The following is a 19,126-nucleotide window of genomic DNA, read 5'->3' as shown; positions in this document are numbered from 1 at the left end:
ATCTTCATCAGCTATCAGTGTGCTATTCATATCCTTGTGATTTTGGAACATAGTTTGAGAAGTTGATAATCCTACACCTTTGTCGGTGTTTCTACTCAAGTCTGAACCCTTGTAACACTTGAAGTGTTACACATCAAAAAATACATATCATCTACTTGCATTTGTATTTGATGGTCTCAATACGAAAGTACATATGTGGATACATATAAAATAAACAAGTTAATATATCTAATATCAATTTGTACAAATGGATCTAATCTTTGTCTTGTTACTGCCATATCATGAATCATAAATCTCTTCTTCCACCTCAAAGAATGTATTAAAAAGAAATTTACCAGAGTTGATGTTCATTGGCTTCTTAGCTCTTTTCCCCTGAACTCTGTTCCAGCTTGAGCCCCGAGAAATCTGTGAAAGTGGCCTAAGGTTCTGCAGAGAGGCATTGTATCTAAAACAGAAACAATGTATGCATGTACATTTGAAGAAGCAAACAGTTTGTCACAATATTCCTGGTTCATGGTTTTGTTCAAACAGCTCTTGCATGTTTTTGTATCATTTATATTTTCAATATTCAGTCTATCCCTTCAGCGTTGTTTTTGAGATTTGTCATTTTCTGATTTCACAGTTCTGCACTTGTAAGAGTAAAGAGTAAAGAGTAACCGAATGAATCAAGTATAAAATCAGAAGGGAGTCTGAACAAAACACATCTATGCAGCATTCACTTATCACTTAGGTTACCTATAACCTGCTACTTATGATTGCATTTTCCATATGGTATTCTGCAAACGAAAGTAACTTGAAACAAGTGATTATTGGTACATGTACAAAGCAACAGATGGATCTCACCCACAGTTACTGTGCATTGCCCTAATGGTCAATGATAACTTTCAATTGGGCCACTAGATGGAGCATTGGCCATTTACTCTCAGAATGAATCACAGAATCCCATACGACCATAAGACATAGGAGCAGAAATTAGGCCATTCGGCCCATCGAGTCTGCTCCGCCATTCAATCATGGCTGATAAGTTCCTCAACCCCATTCTCCTGCTTTCTCCCCGTAACCCTTGATCCCCTTGATAATCAAGAACCTATCTATCTCAGTCTTAAATGTACTTAATGACCTGGCCTCCAGAGTCTTCTGTGGCAGTGAATTCCATAGATTCACCACACTCTGGCTGAAGAAGTTTCTCCTTATCTCCATTCTAAAAGGTCTTCCCTTTACTCTAAGGCTGTGCCCTCGGGTCCTAGACTCTCCTACCAATGGAAGCATCTTCCCAACATCCACTTTTGTCCAGGCCATTCAGTATTCTGAAAGTTTCAATTAGATCCCCCCCTCATCCTTCTAAACTCCAATGAGTATAGTCCCAGAGTCCTCAAATGTTCCTCATATGTTAAGCTTTCCATTCCTGGGACCATTCCCGTGAATCTCCTCTGAACCCGCTCCAGGGCCAGTACATCCTTCCTGAGATATGGGGCCCAAAACTGCACACAATACTCCAATTGTGGCCTGACCAGAGCCTTGTAAAGCCTCAGCAGTACATCCCTGCTTTTGTATTCAAGTCCTCTCAAAATAAATGCCAACTTTGCATTTGCCTTCCTGACTACTGACTCAACCTGCAAGTTTACCTTGAGAGAATCCTGGACTAGAACTCCCAAGTCTCTTTGCACTTCAGACTTCTGAATTTTCTCCCCATTTAGAAAATAGTCCATGCTTTTGTTCTTCTGACCAAAGTGCATAGAACATAGAACATAGAACATTACAGCGCAGTACAGGCCCTTCGGCCCTCGATGTTGCACTGACCTGTGAAACCAATCTGAAGCCCATCTAACCTAAACTATTCCATTATCATCCATACGTTTATCCAATGACCACTTAAATGCCCTTAAAGTGGGCGAGTCTACTACTGTTGCAGGCAGGACATTCCACGCCCTTACTACTCTCTGAGTAAAGAACCTACTTCTGACATCTGTCCTATATCTATCACCCCTCAATTTAAAGCTATGTCCCCTCATGCTAGCCATCACCATCCGAGGAAAAAGGCTCTCACTGTCCACCCTAATCCTCTGATCATCTTGTATGTCTCTATCAAGTCACCTCTTAACCTTCTTCTCTCTAACGAAAACAGCCTCAAGACCCTCAGCCTTTCCTCATAAGACCTTCCCTCCATACCAGGCAACATCCTGGTAAATCTCCTCTGCACCCTTTCCAATGCTTCCACATCCTTCCTATAATGCGGCGACCAGAACTGTACGCAATACTCCAAGTGCAGCCGCACCAGAGTTTTGTACAGCTGCAACATGACCTCATGGCTCCGAAACTCAATCCCTCTACCAATAAAACCTAACACACTGTATGCCTTCTTAACAACCTGGGTGGCAACTTTCAGTGATCTATGCACAAGGACACCGAGATCTCTCTGCTCATCCACACTACCAAGAATCTTACCATTAGCCCAGTACTCTGTATTCCTGTTACTCCTTCCAAAGTGAATCACCTCACACTTTTCCGCATTAAACTCCATTTGCCACCTCTCAGCTCAGCTCTGCAGCTTATCTATGTCCCTCTGTAACCTGCAACATCCTTCCGCACTATCCACAACTCCACCGACTTTGGTGTCATCCGCAAATTTACTAACCCATCCTTCTACGCCCTCATCCAGGTCATTTATAAAAATGGCAAACAGCAATGGTCCCAAAACAGATCCTTGAGGTACACCACTAGTAACTGAACTCCAGAATGAGCATTTCCCATCAACCACCACCCTCTGTCTTCTTACAGTTAGCCAATTTCTGATCCAAACCGCTAAATCACCCTCAATCCCATGCCTCCGTATTTTCTGCAATAGCCTACTGTGGGGAACCTTATCAAACGCTTTACTGAAATCCATATACACCACATCAACCGCTTTACCCTCATCCACCTGTTTGGTCACCTTCTCAAAGAACTCAATAAGGTTTGTGAGGCACAACCTACCTTTCATAAAACCGTGTTGACTATCCCTAATCAAATTATTCATTTCTAGATGATTATAAATCCTCTCTCTTATAATCCTTTCCAACACTTTACCCACAACCGAAGTAAGGCTCACTGGTCTATAATTACCAGGGTTGTCTCTACTCCCCTTCTTGAACAAGGGGACAACATTTGCTAGTCTCCAGTCTTCTGGCACTATTCCTGTAGACAATGACAGCATGAAGATCAAAGCCAAAGGCTCTGCAATCTCCTCTCTAGCTTCCCAGAGAATCCTAGGATAAATCCCATCTGGCCCAGGGGACTTATCTATTTTCACACTTTCCAGAATTGCTAACACCTCCTTCTTATGAACCTCAATCCCGTCTCGTCTAATAGCCTGTATCTCAGTATTCTCCTCGACAACATTGTCTTTTTCCTGTGTGAATACTGACGAAAAATATTAATTTAGTGCCTCTCCTATCTCTTCGGACTCCATGCACAACTTCCCACTACTGTCCTTGACCGGCCCCAATCTTACTCTAGTCATTCTTTTATTCCTGACATACCTATAGAAAGCTTTAGGGTTTTCCTTGATCCTACCTGCTAAAGACTTCTCATGTCCCCTCCTGGCTCTTCTTAGCTCTCTCTTTAGGTCCTTCCTGGCTAACTTGTAACTCTCAAGCACCCTAACTGAGCCTTCATGCCTCATCTCTACATAAGCCTCCTTCTTCCTCTTGACAAGAGATTCAACTTCTTTAGTAAACCACGGTTCCCTCGCTCGACCACTTCCTCCCTGCCTGACAGGTACATACTTATCAAGGACACGCAGTAGCTGTTCCTTGAACAAGCTCCACATTTCAATTGTGCCTAGCCCCTGCAGTTTCCTTCTCCCTCCTATGCATCCTAAATCTTGCCTAATCGCCTCATAATTGCTTTCCCCCAGCTATAACTCTTGCCCTGCGGTATATACCTATCCCTTTCCATCGCTAAAGTAAACGTAACCGAATTGTGGTCACTATCACCAAAGTGCTCACCTACCTCCAAATCTAACACTTGGCCTGGTTCATTACCCAGTACCAAATCCAATGTGGCCTCACCTCTTGTTGGCCTATCTACGTACTGTGTCAGGAAACCCTCCTGCACACATTGGACAAAAACTGACCCATCCCATCTAAAGTACTCGAACTATAGCGTTTCCAGTCAATATTTGGAAAGTTAAAGTCCCCCATAACAACTACCCTGTTACTTTCGCTCCTATCCAGAATCATCTTTGCAATCCTTTCCTCTACATCTCTGGAACTTTACGGAGGCCTATAGAAAACTCCCAACAGGGTGACCTCTCCTTTCCTGGTTCTAACCTCAGCCCATACTACCTCAGTAGACGAGTCCTCATCAAACGTCCTTTCTGCCACCATAATACTGTCCTTGACTAACAATGCCACACCTCCCCCTCTTTTACCACCTTCTCTGATCTTACTGAAACATCTAAACCCCGGAACCTGCAACAACCATTCCTGTCCCTGCTCTATCCATGTCTCCGAAATGGCCACAACATCGAAGTCCCAGGTACCAAACCATGCTGCAAGTTCACCCACCTTATTCCGGATGCTCCTGGCATTGAAGTGGACACACTTCAAGCCACCTTCCTGCCTGCCGGTATACTCCTGCGACCTTGAAACCTTATTCATGACCTCAGTACGCTCAACCTCCTGTACACTGGAGCTACAATTCAGGTTCCCATCCCCCTGCTGAATTAGTTTAAACCCTCCCGAAGAGCATTAGCAAATTTCCCCCCAGGATATTGGTACCCCTCTGGTTCAGGTGTAGACCATCCCGTTTGTAGAGGTCCCACCTAGCCCAGAATGAGCCCCAATTATCCAGGTATCTGAATCCCTCCCTCCTGCACCATCCCTGTAGCCACGTGTTCAACTGCTCTCTCTCCCTATTCCTCCCCTCGCTAGCACGTGGCACGGGTAACAAATCAGAGATAACAACTCTGTTTGTTCTAGCTCTAAGCTTCCACCCTAGCTCCTTGAATTTCTGCCTTACATCCCCATCCCTTTTCCTACCTATGTCGTTGGTGCCTATGTGGACCACGACTTGGGGCTGCTCCCCCTCCCCCTTAAGGATCCCAAAAACACAATCAGAGACATCACGGACCCTGGCACCTGGGAGGCAACACACTAACCGCGAGTCTCTCTCGTTCCCACAGAATCTCCTATCTGTCCCCCTAACTATGGAATCCCCAATGACTAATGCTCTCCTCCTCTCCCCCCTTCCGTTCTGAGCAACAGGGACAGACTCTGTGCCAGAGACCTGTACCCCATGGCTTAAGTCGCTCCCCCCCCAACAGTATCCAAAACGGTATACTTGTTATTGAGGGGAACGGCCACAGGGGATCCCTGCACTGTCTGCCTGTTCCCTTTCCGTCCCCTGACTGTAACCCATCTACCTTTTTCCTGTACCTGAGGTGTGAGTACCTCCCTGTAACTCCTCTCAATTACCCCCTCAGCCTCCCAAATGATCCCAATTTCATCCAATTTCATCCAGCTCCAGCTCCAGTTCCCTAACGCGGTTTCTGAGGAGCTGGAGTTGGCTGCACTTCCCGCAGATGAAGTCAGTGGGGACACTAGTGGTGACCCTTACCTCCCACATTCTGCAGGAGGAGCATGCAACTGCCCTAACATCCATTCCCACTGTTCTGAATTCCCAAACAGACTATTGAAATAAAAAAAAACTAGTAACCTTACCAAATCAGCGCTCAGAACCTTTTTTTTTTGGTTAGAGGAGGAGGATGGGGGGAGACACTACCTAGGTAGTGTTTCGGGTAAAGTAACCACCCAAATATATTACCTCACTTACTCAGCCATCCCATGTCCGCTCCTGCTCAGCGTGCGCTCTGCCTATTCACGAGGTAAGTTTTTAAAGAATTAACTTACCTTCCCTGCAGCCCCCTGGTCCTCGCTCTCACTGCTGCTGCAAAAATGGAGTCACGTGAGGTAAGACTTTTATAATCAAAAAGCTTACCTTCCCAGGGTGCCCTCGCGCTTCCTCCCGGACTCCCGCCGCTGAAACAACTGAAAGGCTGCAGTCACGCGAGGTAAGACTTTTATAATTGAAAAGCTTACCTTCCCAGGGTGCCCTCGCGCTTCCTCCCTCATACTTTCCCACGTTGTACTCCATCTGCCACTTCTTTGCCCACTCCCCAACCTGTCCAAATCCTTCTGCAGCCTCGCCACCTCCTCAATACTACCTGTCCCTCCATCTATCTTTGTATCGTCTGCAAACTTAGCCAGAATGCCCACAGTTCCTTCATCTAGATCATTAATGTACAAAGTGAAAAGTTGTGGTCCCAGCACTGACCCTTGTGGAACACCACTTGTCACCAGCTGCCATCCTGAGAAAGACCCCTTTATCCCTACTCTCTGCTTTCTGCCACACAGCCAATCTTCCATCCACCTTGCCTCTAACACCGTGGGCCCTTATCTTACTCAGCAGCCTCCTGTGTGGCACCTTATCAAAGCCCTTCTTGAAGACCAGGTAGATAACATCCATTGGCTCTCCTTGGTCTACCCTGCTTGTTACTTCCTCAAAGAATTCTAGCAGATTTATCAGGCATGACCTCCCCTTGATGAAATTATGCTGACTTTGCCCTATTTACTATACACTTCCAAATATTCAGAAATCTCATCCCTTACAATGGACTCCAAAATCTTACCCACGACTGAGGTTAGGCTAATTGACCTGTAATTTTCTGTCTTTTGCCTTACTCACTTTTTAAACAGGGGTGTCATGTTAGCGATTTTCCAGTCCTCTGGGACTCTTCCTGACCCAACGATTCCTGAAAGATCACCATTAATGCTTCCACTATCTCTTCAGCTATCTCCTTTAGAACGCTGGGGTGTAGTCCAGGTGATTTGTCCACCTTCAGGCCAATCAGTTTTACTGGCACCTTTTCCTTGATGATGGTCACCATATTCAGCTCTGCCCCCGAACTCTCTTGAATTTTTGGGATATTACTCATGTCTTCCACCGTGAAGACTGACGCAAAGTAATTATTCAGTTCCTCAGCCATTCCTTGTCCCCCAATACTGTCTCTCCACCATCATTTTCCAGTGGTCCAATGTCCACTTTTGCCTCTCTTTTGTGCTTTTCATACCTAAAGAAACTCTTACAGTCTTCATTTATACTACTGGCTAGCTTACCCTCATATTTAATCTTCTCCCTCGTTATTTCTTTTTTTGTTGCCCTCTGTTGTCTTTGTAAACTTCCCAGTCCTCTGGTTTTTCACTGCCCTTCGCCACATTATATGCTTTCTCTTTTGCTTTTATGCTATCCCTGACTTCCTTAGTCAGCCATGGTTGCCTCATCCTCCCCGTACCATGCTTCTTTTTCCTACGGATGAATTTTTGCTGCGTCTCCTGAATTACTCCCAGAAACTCCTGCCATTGCTGTTCCACTGTCTTTCCTGCTAGGCCCCTCTTCCAGTCAATTCTGCCCAACTCCTCCCTCATACATCTGTAGTCGCTTTTATTCAGTTGCAATACCATTACCTCTGATTCTATCTTTCTCTCTCTCAAATTGCAGAGTAAATTCTATCATCTTATGATCACTGCCTCCTAAGGGTTCCTTTACCTTAAGTTCCCTTATCAAGTCTGCTTCATTGCACAACACTAAATCCAATATTGCCTGTTCCCTTGTGGGCTCCACCACGAGCTGCTCCAAAAAGCCATCTCGTAGACATTCCACAAACACCTTTTCTTGCAATCCACTACCAACATGATTTTCCCAGGCCACCTGCATATTGAAATTCCCCACGATCACTGTGACTTTGCCTTCCTTACACACCTTTTCTGTCTCCTGGTATATCTTGAGCCCTAGCTCCTGACTACTGTTTAGAGCCCTGTACGCAACCCCAACTCTGGTTTTTTTACCTTTGTGGTCCCTCAATTCTACCCACACAGTTTCTACACCATCTGATCCTACTTCGTTTTTTTACTATTGATTTAATTTCATTTCTCACTAATAAGGCAACCCCACCCCCTCGGCTCACCTGCCCACCTTTTCGATAGGATATATATCCTTGAAATACGAGGACATCTGGGATGTTCAGGAATGGAACACCTCATCTTGGCAGCAGATGTGGCCGAGGCGGAGGTATTGGGAGTAGGGGATCACATTCTTGCAGGAAGGTGGGTGAGAGGAGGTATAGACTAGGTACCAGTGGGAGTCAGTGGGCTTGAAAGAGATACCAGTTTCGAGGTGGTCACCAGAGATGGAGACAGAGAGGTCCAGGAAGGAGAGGGAGGTATCAGAGATGGTCCAGGTGAACTTGAGGTTGGGGTGAAAACTGTTAGTAAAGTTGATGTACTGTTCAAGCTCCTCGTGGGAGAACGAGGCGGCGCCAATACAGTCATCGATGTAGCGGAGGAAGAGGTGGGGGATAGTGCCACTGTAGCTGCAGAAGGGGGACTGTTTCACATATCCTACGAAGAGGCAGATATAGCTTGGGCCCATGCGGGTTCCTATGGCCACCCCCTTAGTCTGTACGAAGTGAGAGGAGTTGAAGAAGAAGTTGTTAAGGGTAGGGATGAGTTCAGTTAAGCGGATAAGGATGTCGGTGAAGGGGGAACCAGAGGTGGAGAAAGAGAGGTCCAGGCCGGACATGGAGACAGAGAGGTCCAGCTCCACCACGAAGCTACTCCTGCCCCTACACCTCCCCCCTTTCCTCCATCCCAGGCCCCAAAAAAACCTTCCACATGAGACAAATGTTCACCTGCACATCCACTAATGTGGTCTATTGCATCCACTGTTCCCGATGTGGCCTCCTCTACATCGGTGAGACTAAGCAGAGGCTCAGAGACCACGTTGTAGAGCGCCCACACTTGGTTTGACAAACAACACCACCTTCCGGTCGCGAACCATTTCAACTCCCACTCCCACTCCTACTCCCTGGATGACATGCCATCTGGAAACTGGAGGAGCAGCACCTGAAATTCCAGCTTGGGAGACTACAACCCAATGGTCTCAATGTGGACTTCACTCGCTTCAAAATCTCCTCACCCCCGACCTCATCCCGTGACCAACCCTCCCTCTCATCCCCGCCTCCTTGACGTCTTCTCTCCCACCTATCCGCTTCTCCCACCTCACTGACCAATTCCCCACCACTGCCCACCTGCACTCACCTATTGCCATCCCACCTACCTTCCCCAGCCCGACCCCCTCCCTCTCTATTTATTTGAGCCCCCTTCCCCATCCCACATTTCTGGAGAAGGGTGCCGACTCAAAATGTCAGCTTTCCTGCTCCTCTGATGCTGCCTGGCCTGCTATGTTCCTCCAGTTCCACACTGTGTTATCTCAGACTTACTATCTCCCACTGTTTGTATATATTTGTAATGAAGAAAAACAAATCCCATCATGTTTTGAGTTTGGGAGCTTTTTGAATTCATTGTATATACTTAAACTTATAATGGAGTCAACAGATTTCCAAATTCTCCTCTGCCCCTAATATCAATGGCAAGTATGAATAGCGACAAATGAACAATAAGCAGGAGACAGCTATTTGGCCCTTCCAGCTTGATCTACCATTCAATCGGATCATGGATGATCCGATTGTAACCTCAAATAAAAGCAAATTACTGCAGATAATATAAACCAGAAAACAGGCAGGCTAGAGAAACTCAGCAGATCTGGCAGCATCTTTGGAAAGAGAAGGGGAGCTAACCTTTCACTCTTCTCTGAAGAGGTCATATTAGTCTTTAAATGATATCGCTGTTTTCTCTACACAGATGTTGCTTGACCTGCTGAATTTCTCCAGCACTTGTTTTCATCTGTAACTTCAAATCTGCATTCTCACTTAGTGCTGATAACCCATCACTCCCTTGCTTAACATAATCTATCGGTCTTAAAAATAACGTTTCAACAATAGAGTTCCAAAGAGTCATAACTCTCAGACAGAAAAAACAAAATTCAGTTTTAAACAGTGACCCTTAATTCTAGATTCTCTCAGAAGAGAAAGCATTACCTCCATTTACTCCGTAATGACACCTGAGGATCTTATGTTTTAATCAAGTTGCCTCCTACTCCTCTAATCTCTAGCAGACACAAGCCTAGCCTGTGCAACTCTCCTCAACAAGCCAACACATTAATTCCAGGTGTTAGTCTGGTAAGCCTCCTTTGACCTGCTTCCAATGCATTTACATTTACCTTAGGAAGAGCACACAGTACTCCAGACGTCTCACCAGTGCTTTGTATAACTGAAGCGTAACCCCCACTATTTTAATAAAACGGTTATTTTGAGAACAGAATACATTATATCAGCTTTCCTAAATACTTGCTTTACCTGCATATAAATCCTTTATGATTCATACACTAAGATAACCCAATGCCTTTGCACCTCAGTGTTCTACAATCTCTTCCCATTTAGATAATATGCTTCATTTTACTCTTCCTGCCAAAATTACAATTACACATTTTCCTACAGTATACTTCTTTTACCACTTCTTTGACCACTCACTTAACCAATCCAGATCTTTTTGCAGCCTTTTTATCTCCACTTCACACCTTACTTTCCTGCCTATCTAAGTGTCAACATCAAACTTAGCAACCATACTTTATACCTTCACCCTACAGAAAGTTAAGGGGCCAGCACTGATCCCTGTGGCACGTCAGTTGTTACATTTTTCCAACCAAAAATGACCACTTGTGCATACTCTCTGCTTGGTCAGTCAGCCAATTTTCTATCCATGCTACTGCCTACAGCCTACACAATAAGTTTTGATTTTTTGTGGTAATCTTCGGTGTGGCATTTTATCAAATATATTCCTGCTCCTAGACCATACAACATGGAACATAGAACTGTACAGCGTGGGAACTGGCCCTTTGGCCCACAATGTTGTGCCAAATTGAACTAATCCTTTCTGCCTGCCCTTGGTGAATATCCCTCCTTTCCTTGCATATTCATATGCTTACCTAAAAGTCTCTTAAACGCTCCTATCGTATCTGACTCCACCACCACTCCTGGCAATACGTTCCATATTCCTACCTCTGTAAAAAGCTTACCCCTCACATCACTTTTGAACTTTCCCCCTCTCGCCTTAAATGCATGTTCCCTAGTTTTAGACATTTCAACTCTGGGGGAAAAAAAGATTCTGACCATCAATTCGATCTATGCATTTCAATTTTATCGACTTCTATCAAGTCTCCCCGCAGCCTGCGCTGCTCAAGAGGAAAAACATCTGAATTTTTCTAGCCTCTCCTCATGGTTCGTGCCATCTAATCTAGGCAGCATCCTGGTAAACCTCTTCTGCACCCTCTCCAAAGCCTCCACATCCTTCCTGTAATGTGGCAACCAGAACTGAATGCAATACTGTTAAGTGTGGCCTAACCAAAGATGCAACATAACACCCTGACTCTTGTAGTCAATTCCCTGACCAATAAACACATGCATGCCATATGTCTTCTTTACCACCCTATCTACTTGTGTGGTCACTTACAGGGAGCTTTGGGTTTGAACCCCAACATCCCACTGTACATCAGTGCTATTCAGGGTCTTACCATTAACAGTATACTTTTCCTTGACATTTGATCTCCCAAAATGCAGCACCTCACACTTACATGGATTAAACTCCATCTGTCTTTACTCCACGCATATCTGCAACTGATCTATATCCTGCTATATCCTCTGACAGCCTTCTACACTATCCACAGCTCCACCAATCTTTGTATCATGTGCAAATTTACTAACCCACTCACCTACATTTTCATCCAAGTCATTTATATATAATCACAAACAGCAGAGGTCCCAGTACAGACCCAGACTTCCAGCCTGATAAACAACCTTCCACCACTACTGTCTGTCTTCTATGGCCAAGCCAATTCGGAATCCACATGGCCAAGTCACCGCGGATCCAATGCATTTTAATCTTCTTGATGAGCCTACCATGAGGGGCCTTCTCAAAAGCCTTATTAAAATCCATGTAGATAACATCCACTGCTCTACCCTCATCGATCACCTTGGTCACCTCTTCGAAAGATTCACTCAAGTTAATAAGACATGACCTGCCCTGAACAAAGCCATGCTGACTGTCCCTAATTAGGCCATGATTTTCCCAAATGTGCGTAAATCCTATCCCTAAGGATTCTCTCCAAAAGCTTCCCAACCACCGATGTGAGACTCATCAGTCTATAGTTTCTTGGATTATCCCCTATTTCCCTTCTTGACTAGAAGAACAACATTAGCTACATGCCTGTCCTCCGAACCTCTCCAGTGGTTAATGAGGGTACAAAGATCTTGGTCAAGGCCCCAGTAATCTTCCCTCTTGCCTCTTTCAATAACCTGGGATAGATACCACCGGGCCCTGGGGACTTATCCACCTTAATGCTCTTCAAGACACCCAATACCACTTCTTTCTTGATCTCAAAATGCCATACCATATTAGCATGCTACACACAAATTTCACTATCCTCAATATCCTTCTCCTGGGTGAATAGTGATGCAAAGTATTCCTTTAGGATTTCACCCACATCCTCTGCTTCTAAGTACAGGTTCCCTCCTTTACCTTTGAGTGGTCCTACATTCTCCCTAATTATCCTCTTGTTTTTAATCTATGTATAGAATGCTATGTTCTATGTTCTTAATTTGCCAATTCACTTCAGCCAGCTCTTGCTATTAGTATTGAAAAAGTCTCATTGTCAGTTCTCTCTACCTCAAAATGAATGTAAATTTCAATCATATTATGGTCACTGCTACTCAGGGAAGTCTTCACTAGAAGATCATTAATTAACCCTATCTCACTGAGAGATACCAGACCTAGTATAGATGTTCTATGGTCAACTCCACCACACACTATTCTAAGAAACTGTCCTGAAAAATTTCTATGATACCCTCATCTAGGCTACCGCTGCCCATCTGAACTTTTCAGTTGATTTTAGATTAAAATCTTCCACGATTATCCCGTGCCTTTTTGACAATATTTTGTCCTTCGTGCTCCTCCCTACCTAATTGTTAAGGGGGCTGAACACGACTTCCACAAGTGTTTTGCCTTTCGCATTTCTCATCTCTCTACATCCTGGTTTCCTGAACTTGGGTCATTTATCTTTATTATGCTAAAACTATTAACATAATGTATGGATGTTTCATCCAAGAGTGAATATCTACAGTATGTGTGAGAATGGAAGCACAGTTGAGCTTTAGGATCTTCGATTTATCATACGACAATTCTTAAGCCTCTGCATTCATGCAGACAGAATTGATCTGGACTATACATCCTCACACCCCACTTCCTGTAAAGAGTCCATCCCATTCTCTCAGTTCCTCCATCTCGGTCGTAAATGTTCAGATGAGGCTAACTTCGACAAGGGAGCCTCCGCAATGTCCACCTTCTTCCCAACCGAGGATTCCCCAGCTCCACGGTCGACAGAGCCCTCAACCAGGTCCAACCCATCTCCCAAACCTCTGCCCTCACCCCTTCTCTTCCCTCTCGCAACAGTGATAGGGTTCCCCTTGTCCTTACCTACCATCCCACCAGCATCCACATGCAGAAGATCAGGCGCCATTTCCGCCACCTCCAGCAAGATGCCACCACGAGACACACATTCCCCTCCCCTCCCTTGTCTGCCTTCTACAGGGACCATTCCCTCCGGGACACCCTGGTCCACACTTCCTTCACCCCCAACATCCTCCCACAGCCTTATGGCACCTTCCCCTGTAACCGGCGAAGGTGTAACTCCTGCCCATTTACCTCCTCCCTCCCTAGTATCAAAGGGCCCAAACATACCCTCCAGGTGAAGTAACACTTCACCTGCACTTCCCAGAATCTAGTCTACTGCATTCGCTGCTCACAATGTGGTCTCCTCTACACTGGGGAAACGAAACATAGACTAGGTGACCACTTCGCAGAACATCTACGTTCTGCTCGCAAAAAAGACGCTGAACTACCCGTTACCTGCCACTTTAATGCAGCACCCTGTTCCCTGGCCAACTTCTCAGTCTCTGGCTTGCTGCATTGTTCCAGCGAAGCTCAACGCAAGTTAGAAGAACAACATCTCATTTTCCGCTTGGGGACCCTGCAGCCCTCTGGACTCAACATCAAGTTCAATAATTTTAGGGCCTAAACTCTCCCATGTCCCAGCCCCCTACCCTACACACCAGGCCTTGTTACCACATAGCCTGCCATTACACATCACCTGCTGTCAGTCACTAAAAGTCCCCATTAACAAATATTCATCCTCCCAGCCCAATTCTTATCAACTTCTTTGTCTGTCTGCTCTTCTATCTCTTTAGGCTCTATCCTATCGTTTACTCCCTTCCCCAACCTTCTCCCCTTTTTACTGCATATAAAGTGATGTTTTCCCAGCCACCATCAGTTCTGAGGAAGGGTCACTGGACCTGAAATGTTAATTCTGATTTTTCCTTCACAGATGCTGCCAGATCTGCTGAGCTTTTCCAGCAACTTTGTTTTTGTTCCAGAATTGATCTCTGCTGGGTATGAGGGAGGAAAGTTAGTGAGCACACCCAGTTTCACTTATAGCAAGGCTTCCTCATTCTATCTTAGAAATTTGTTTTTAAAAAGTGAATAGATTTATTGGAAGCAATAATTTGTTACCAGCCTCATACCCAGCAGAGATCAATTCTGGAACAAATCATGAAATTCATGATGTCAAGGCATAAGCTGCAAGAGTAAAGATGTAATGATGCATTTTTAGATCCAAGTTAGGATTGGAGATCTCAGTTCCCACCGTAGAAATGTAATTACAGACAGAGATCAGACAGTACGGATACACTAGAATGATGCCATGGACTAAAAACTATACAATGAAACTGGAATTATTTCCACTAGAGTGGAGAAACTGAAGAAGAGAATGAAGTTATTAAAATTAATGTTAACTGTAAACAGACAAAGATTCTTTTCTTTGATTGAGGAGTCAATGACAAGAGCTCAACAATTAAAAATGGTCACAAAAACCAAAAACAGCAAATCTTTACATCGATGACAATTACAGCTATAAATATTTTGCCACAGAAATGTAGAAACCACTTGTTCTTTTTAAGGGGAGTGTAAACAGATCTTTGAGACAGAGGAGGATATCGCACTTTGGGTGGATCTGGAGCATTACTTTTTTTTTGAACAATGCTAGTGAACAGCCAACATGTATATAATGATTTAAATGGCTTCTGTGCTGTAAAGTTTAGCTCATGTTAAATGTAAAAGATATGCAGAGCAGTAATCAGCATAATAATTTGGACCAATTTTTTCAGGACCTGATATCAAAGGTACTTAAGTACTGCACCCAAGGCTGACCACTCATGTTCACAACAGAAAGTAAGAAAACAAAAGAAATTGGAAATTAAAAACTAGCAAATATGATTTTACTGCTGCAGGTAAGTTTTCATAAAATTATAGATGTATGCAGGAGCACTAGTTTCTTAAGTGCTAGTGGTGGAGGCTGCAACTTGCACACTCAACCTCAATTTCCATTTGCAGCATAAATAATCTGTTTCAAAACAGATATAACAATTTAGTGGAACACCATCTGATATTCAAGTTCATTGAATATACAGGCAAACATGAGCCCATATTAGCCTTACATAATCTTCAGTACAATTACACTGCTAGGTATATTCTTCATTATGTCAAAAAGCCAGATTTTACAGTCATAACCAATTAAGTGTTGCAAGTAAAAACTGCAAGGCAACTTGATTTCTATACTTGCTAAGAAATTAGAAAATACAGGCACAGAATCGATCTGCCATCTTTGAATGCACTAAAAGTATAATCGCCAAGGGACAAATTTTCCGGTCCTATGGAAATTAGTCGACCATCTAATTTATTCCTTCAAGGGCCAGTTACTTCAAATTGCAGCGTGAAGTATGCTAAGTTTTATCACACCAGAAAACCTCTGCATGTGCTTCTAAGAGGTTCTTAGTAAGAAAAATATGTCAACCACAATTAAAGTAACAGTCCTGTGAATGAGCAATAACACATTACCATGAAACCAAAGAAACACTTCGCATTTTCTCATCCAGCATCAGCTCTTTATAAAAAGCTTCACCATTACTAAACACATGTTTCAAACTATAACCTATTATTCTAAACAAACATATACATTTGCATTTCTAAAGTCCATTAATAAATTTACTGTTAATTAGCTTTGGATTTGTTGTATAACAAACATTCAACAAATTAACTAACAGGTCAAAACACCTCGTTGCAGCTCATTACAAAAGGTAAACTATGAAACAGTGGTCCAGAATTTGCTCAGAAAATAATGATGCCTGAACAATAGTGGTATTATGTGAAAGTCAGCAATAATCTGTAGCAAGAAGAGAAATATTACCAACTGCAAAGCCACAAGTTGTGGGCTGATTTGTGGTACTCTGCTTTTAGTTTTACTAAAATGGGATTACATCAGCTTCTCTCATGAAGTTGCTGCATTTATGTATATGTTGTCCTTCAGTCTTGTGACAGTTAAGTCTAGCAATTAACATACAAATACTCTTTTAAGGATGAAAGAAAGAATATAAATAAGGGCAGAAGTAGGCTGTGTTCCCCTGACCCCCAACCCCTACAATAAGATCAAGGCCAACCTTTGCCCTTAATTTCACTTCTTGCACAGTAAGTGAATAAGGGATATGGCTAGAGTGCCGAAATTTCAATAACTTTGGCCTCGAATATATTCAATAACAAGCCATCCATAGCCTCAAGCATTGATAAACCTATAGATCATAACTCACTGAGTGAGGAAATTCCTCTTCATCTCAGTCTTAAATGATCTTGAGATTACGCCAAAGTCATGCAGAATTCTCTGTTTCAACCTCATTCTACAACCCAAACACTGCAGCAATTCTTAGCAGCTCACCACTACCTCCTCCAGGGCAATTAGGGATGGGTAATAAATCCTGGCCTGGCCACTGATGCCTTCATCCAATGAATGAATAAAAAAAAATTCAGAAACTATCAGACTTTCACAACAAGACAAACTCTTCCCCCAAGAATAAATGTAGTTAACCTTTGCTGCATCACCTCCAGTGAATATATATTGCTTCTTACAAGAGGCCAAAACAGAGTAAAGCACAACAAATGTGGTCTCAACAAAGCCTTATGCAGGTCTAGTTAGTCTTCCTCATTCTTGCACTAAAAAAAACCCTTACAGAAACAAACGGCGACATGCCATTTGTCTTCTTAACTGCTTGCTGAACTTGCATGCTAGACTTGTTTTTCTTGTGACATCTTAATCATTCTGAATATCAACAATTTTTAAAAATCTGATTTTCTAAACTTTCTGTCAAAGTGAATAACGTCTCATTTCCCCATATTATTCTTCTTCTGCCATATGCTTATTGCTACCTCTTGTAAACTTGGCAATAACACTCTTACAGCATCTCGATTTCCCCAAAGCTTACCCTCCTAACTAGCATTGTATTGTACTCAAGGTGCTTTCATCTAAGTAAGTGCTTTCCAATATGCTTGCTACGTATAGCGAATGAGGCTCAGATACATGATGAATTGATGCTGTTTCATTTTTAAAGCCACACAACATTGTATTGTGTTAAAGTTGCAGCATGCATAGGAGTATAGGTGTCATGTTCTAGGCCGCTATTTGTTGCTCACCCCCAAAGGAGCAAAGAGTAAACTATGTTTTGTTAAACAGGAGCCACATATTGGTCAGACAATGGCTATGTTTATCAGAATCTAGTTTAATTGTCAGATTTGTTGTGATCTGGAAGCTGAAGAGTCATTTGCTCAAGTGAAACAAGAAAATTAGTCTGCAATTTGTAACAGTCTCTGTTCCTATTCCCTCTGGCTACGTTTAAATGAGAGCACCAAATAGATCTCGGGCTAGTCTTTGGAAAGAAAGTGGTCCAATTGTTCCCAAGATTACAGCATCCCCCATGTGATTAAAGAGTTCAGTTTTGTTTAATTGGTAGTTTTCCCAAATGCCTGAAGAGAAAGAGCTGCCAAGGAGGGTGGAGTTTGCAATTTTGGCAAGATGAATAAATCTGCTGAAAGAAGTGATTGAAAAGAATAGGTTGATCCTGAGCCAAAATTCTACCAAATGTCTGAACATGGCAAGCAACAGAATGTAAGAAAGGCAAAAGTCAGAGCACAGAAGTAAAATATAGAAAATGTTTGATTTTTCTTCCATCCCCACTCACTTATCAATGCCGATCAATGAGAGACAGTTTAGTCTTGATGTAATTTCTGTTTTTGAAGCAAAGTAGAGAACACAGTCAGAAACAGAATGCTACATTTAACAGATAATCATCACTTTTTCTAAATGTATAATACACATAGAACAGACTTGTGAACAACTGGATTGCAGAAGACTTTTGAAATTGTTTTCCTAGTTCTGACAGGGACTATATCAAGATTGAGTGATAATGGCTTAAAACTTTAAGCCTCATTTCAAAGATTTTGCATTTGTTTTATTAATATTGCATTTATTTTGATCATGAGAAAAAGTAAGAAAGAGGAATTGGGTGCAATTTTTTATGTACCACATGACTTTTAATAGGAAAGACTGGAGAAGATGGAATTGTTTTCCTTGGAGAAAAGGACGCAGAAAGGAGATTTGAGAGAGGCATTCAAAATCATGTGGGACAGGGCAAAAATCACACACACACACACAAAGCCATTAATGGCTCTTCAAGACTGGCCCATCATTCAATTGGATCATGTCTGATCTAAATGTTTCAAATTCCACATTCGCATCTACTCTGACAACGCCCTGCCTAACAAAAATCTACTTGCACCTTAAAAATATTCAATGACCCTCATTTCCACTGTCTTCTGAGAACAGTTCCAAAATCTCACTACCCTCAAAATGATCGAGAATTAAACGGCACAGATTTCAAAAATTGCTAAAGAAGCAAAAAATGAGGAAAACAAAAACAATTGAAATATCCACAATGGTATTAAACCATTAACTGAAAAGGAAGAATGTGCAGTTTATATAGGGAAAGCTCTGGCAGTAGGTAAAACTGCTTGTTCAGAGAACTGGCGCAGACATGATGGGCTGAATGGCCTTTTATGTTGCAACAATGCTGCGTCATGTTATGTGGCAAATGAGGTGATCTGATCACGCACTGCAGATGCTGGAGAATCTGAGATAACAAGGTGTAGAGCTGGATGAACACAGCAGGCCAAGCAGCATCATTGGAGCAGGAAGGCTG

The 19,126-nt window shown here is 43.1% G+C and overlaps 1 protein-coding gene across 1 annotated transcript in view; it reads right to left on the bottom strand.

Moving 5' to 3' along the window:
• Positions 1-19,126, bottom strand: part of otud4 (OTU deubiquitinase 4) — a 101,552-nt gene that overhangs the window by 13,212 nt on the left and 69,214 nt on the right. Inside the window, exon 8 of the mRNA XM_048607301.1 lies at positions 336-475. Within this exon, the coding sequence (XP_048463258.1) occupies positions 336-475 (140 nt within the window). The remainder of the gene's footprint in view (positions 1-335; positions 476-19,126) is intronic.

Source organism: Rhincodon typus, chromosome 1 (assembly GCF_021869965.1).
Source record: "Rhincodon typus isolate 14 chromosome 1, sRhiTyp1.1, whole genome shotgun sequence".
Taxonomy (NCBI): domain Eukaryota; kingdom Metazoa; phylum Chordata; class Chondrichthyes; order Orectolobiformes; family Rhincodontidae; genus Rhincodon; species Rhincodon typus.
This window is presented reverse-complemented; position numbering and strand designations above follow the sequence as displayed.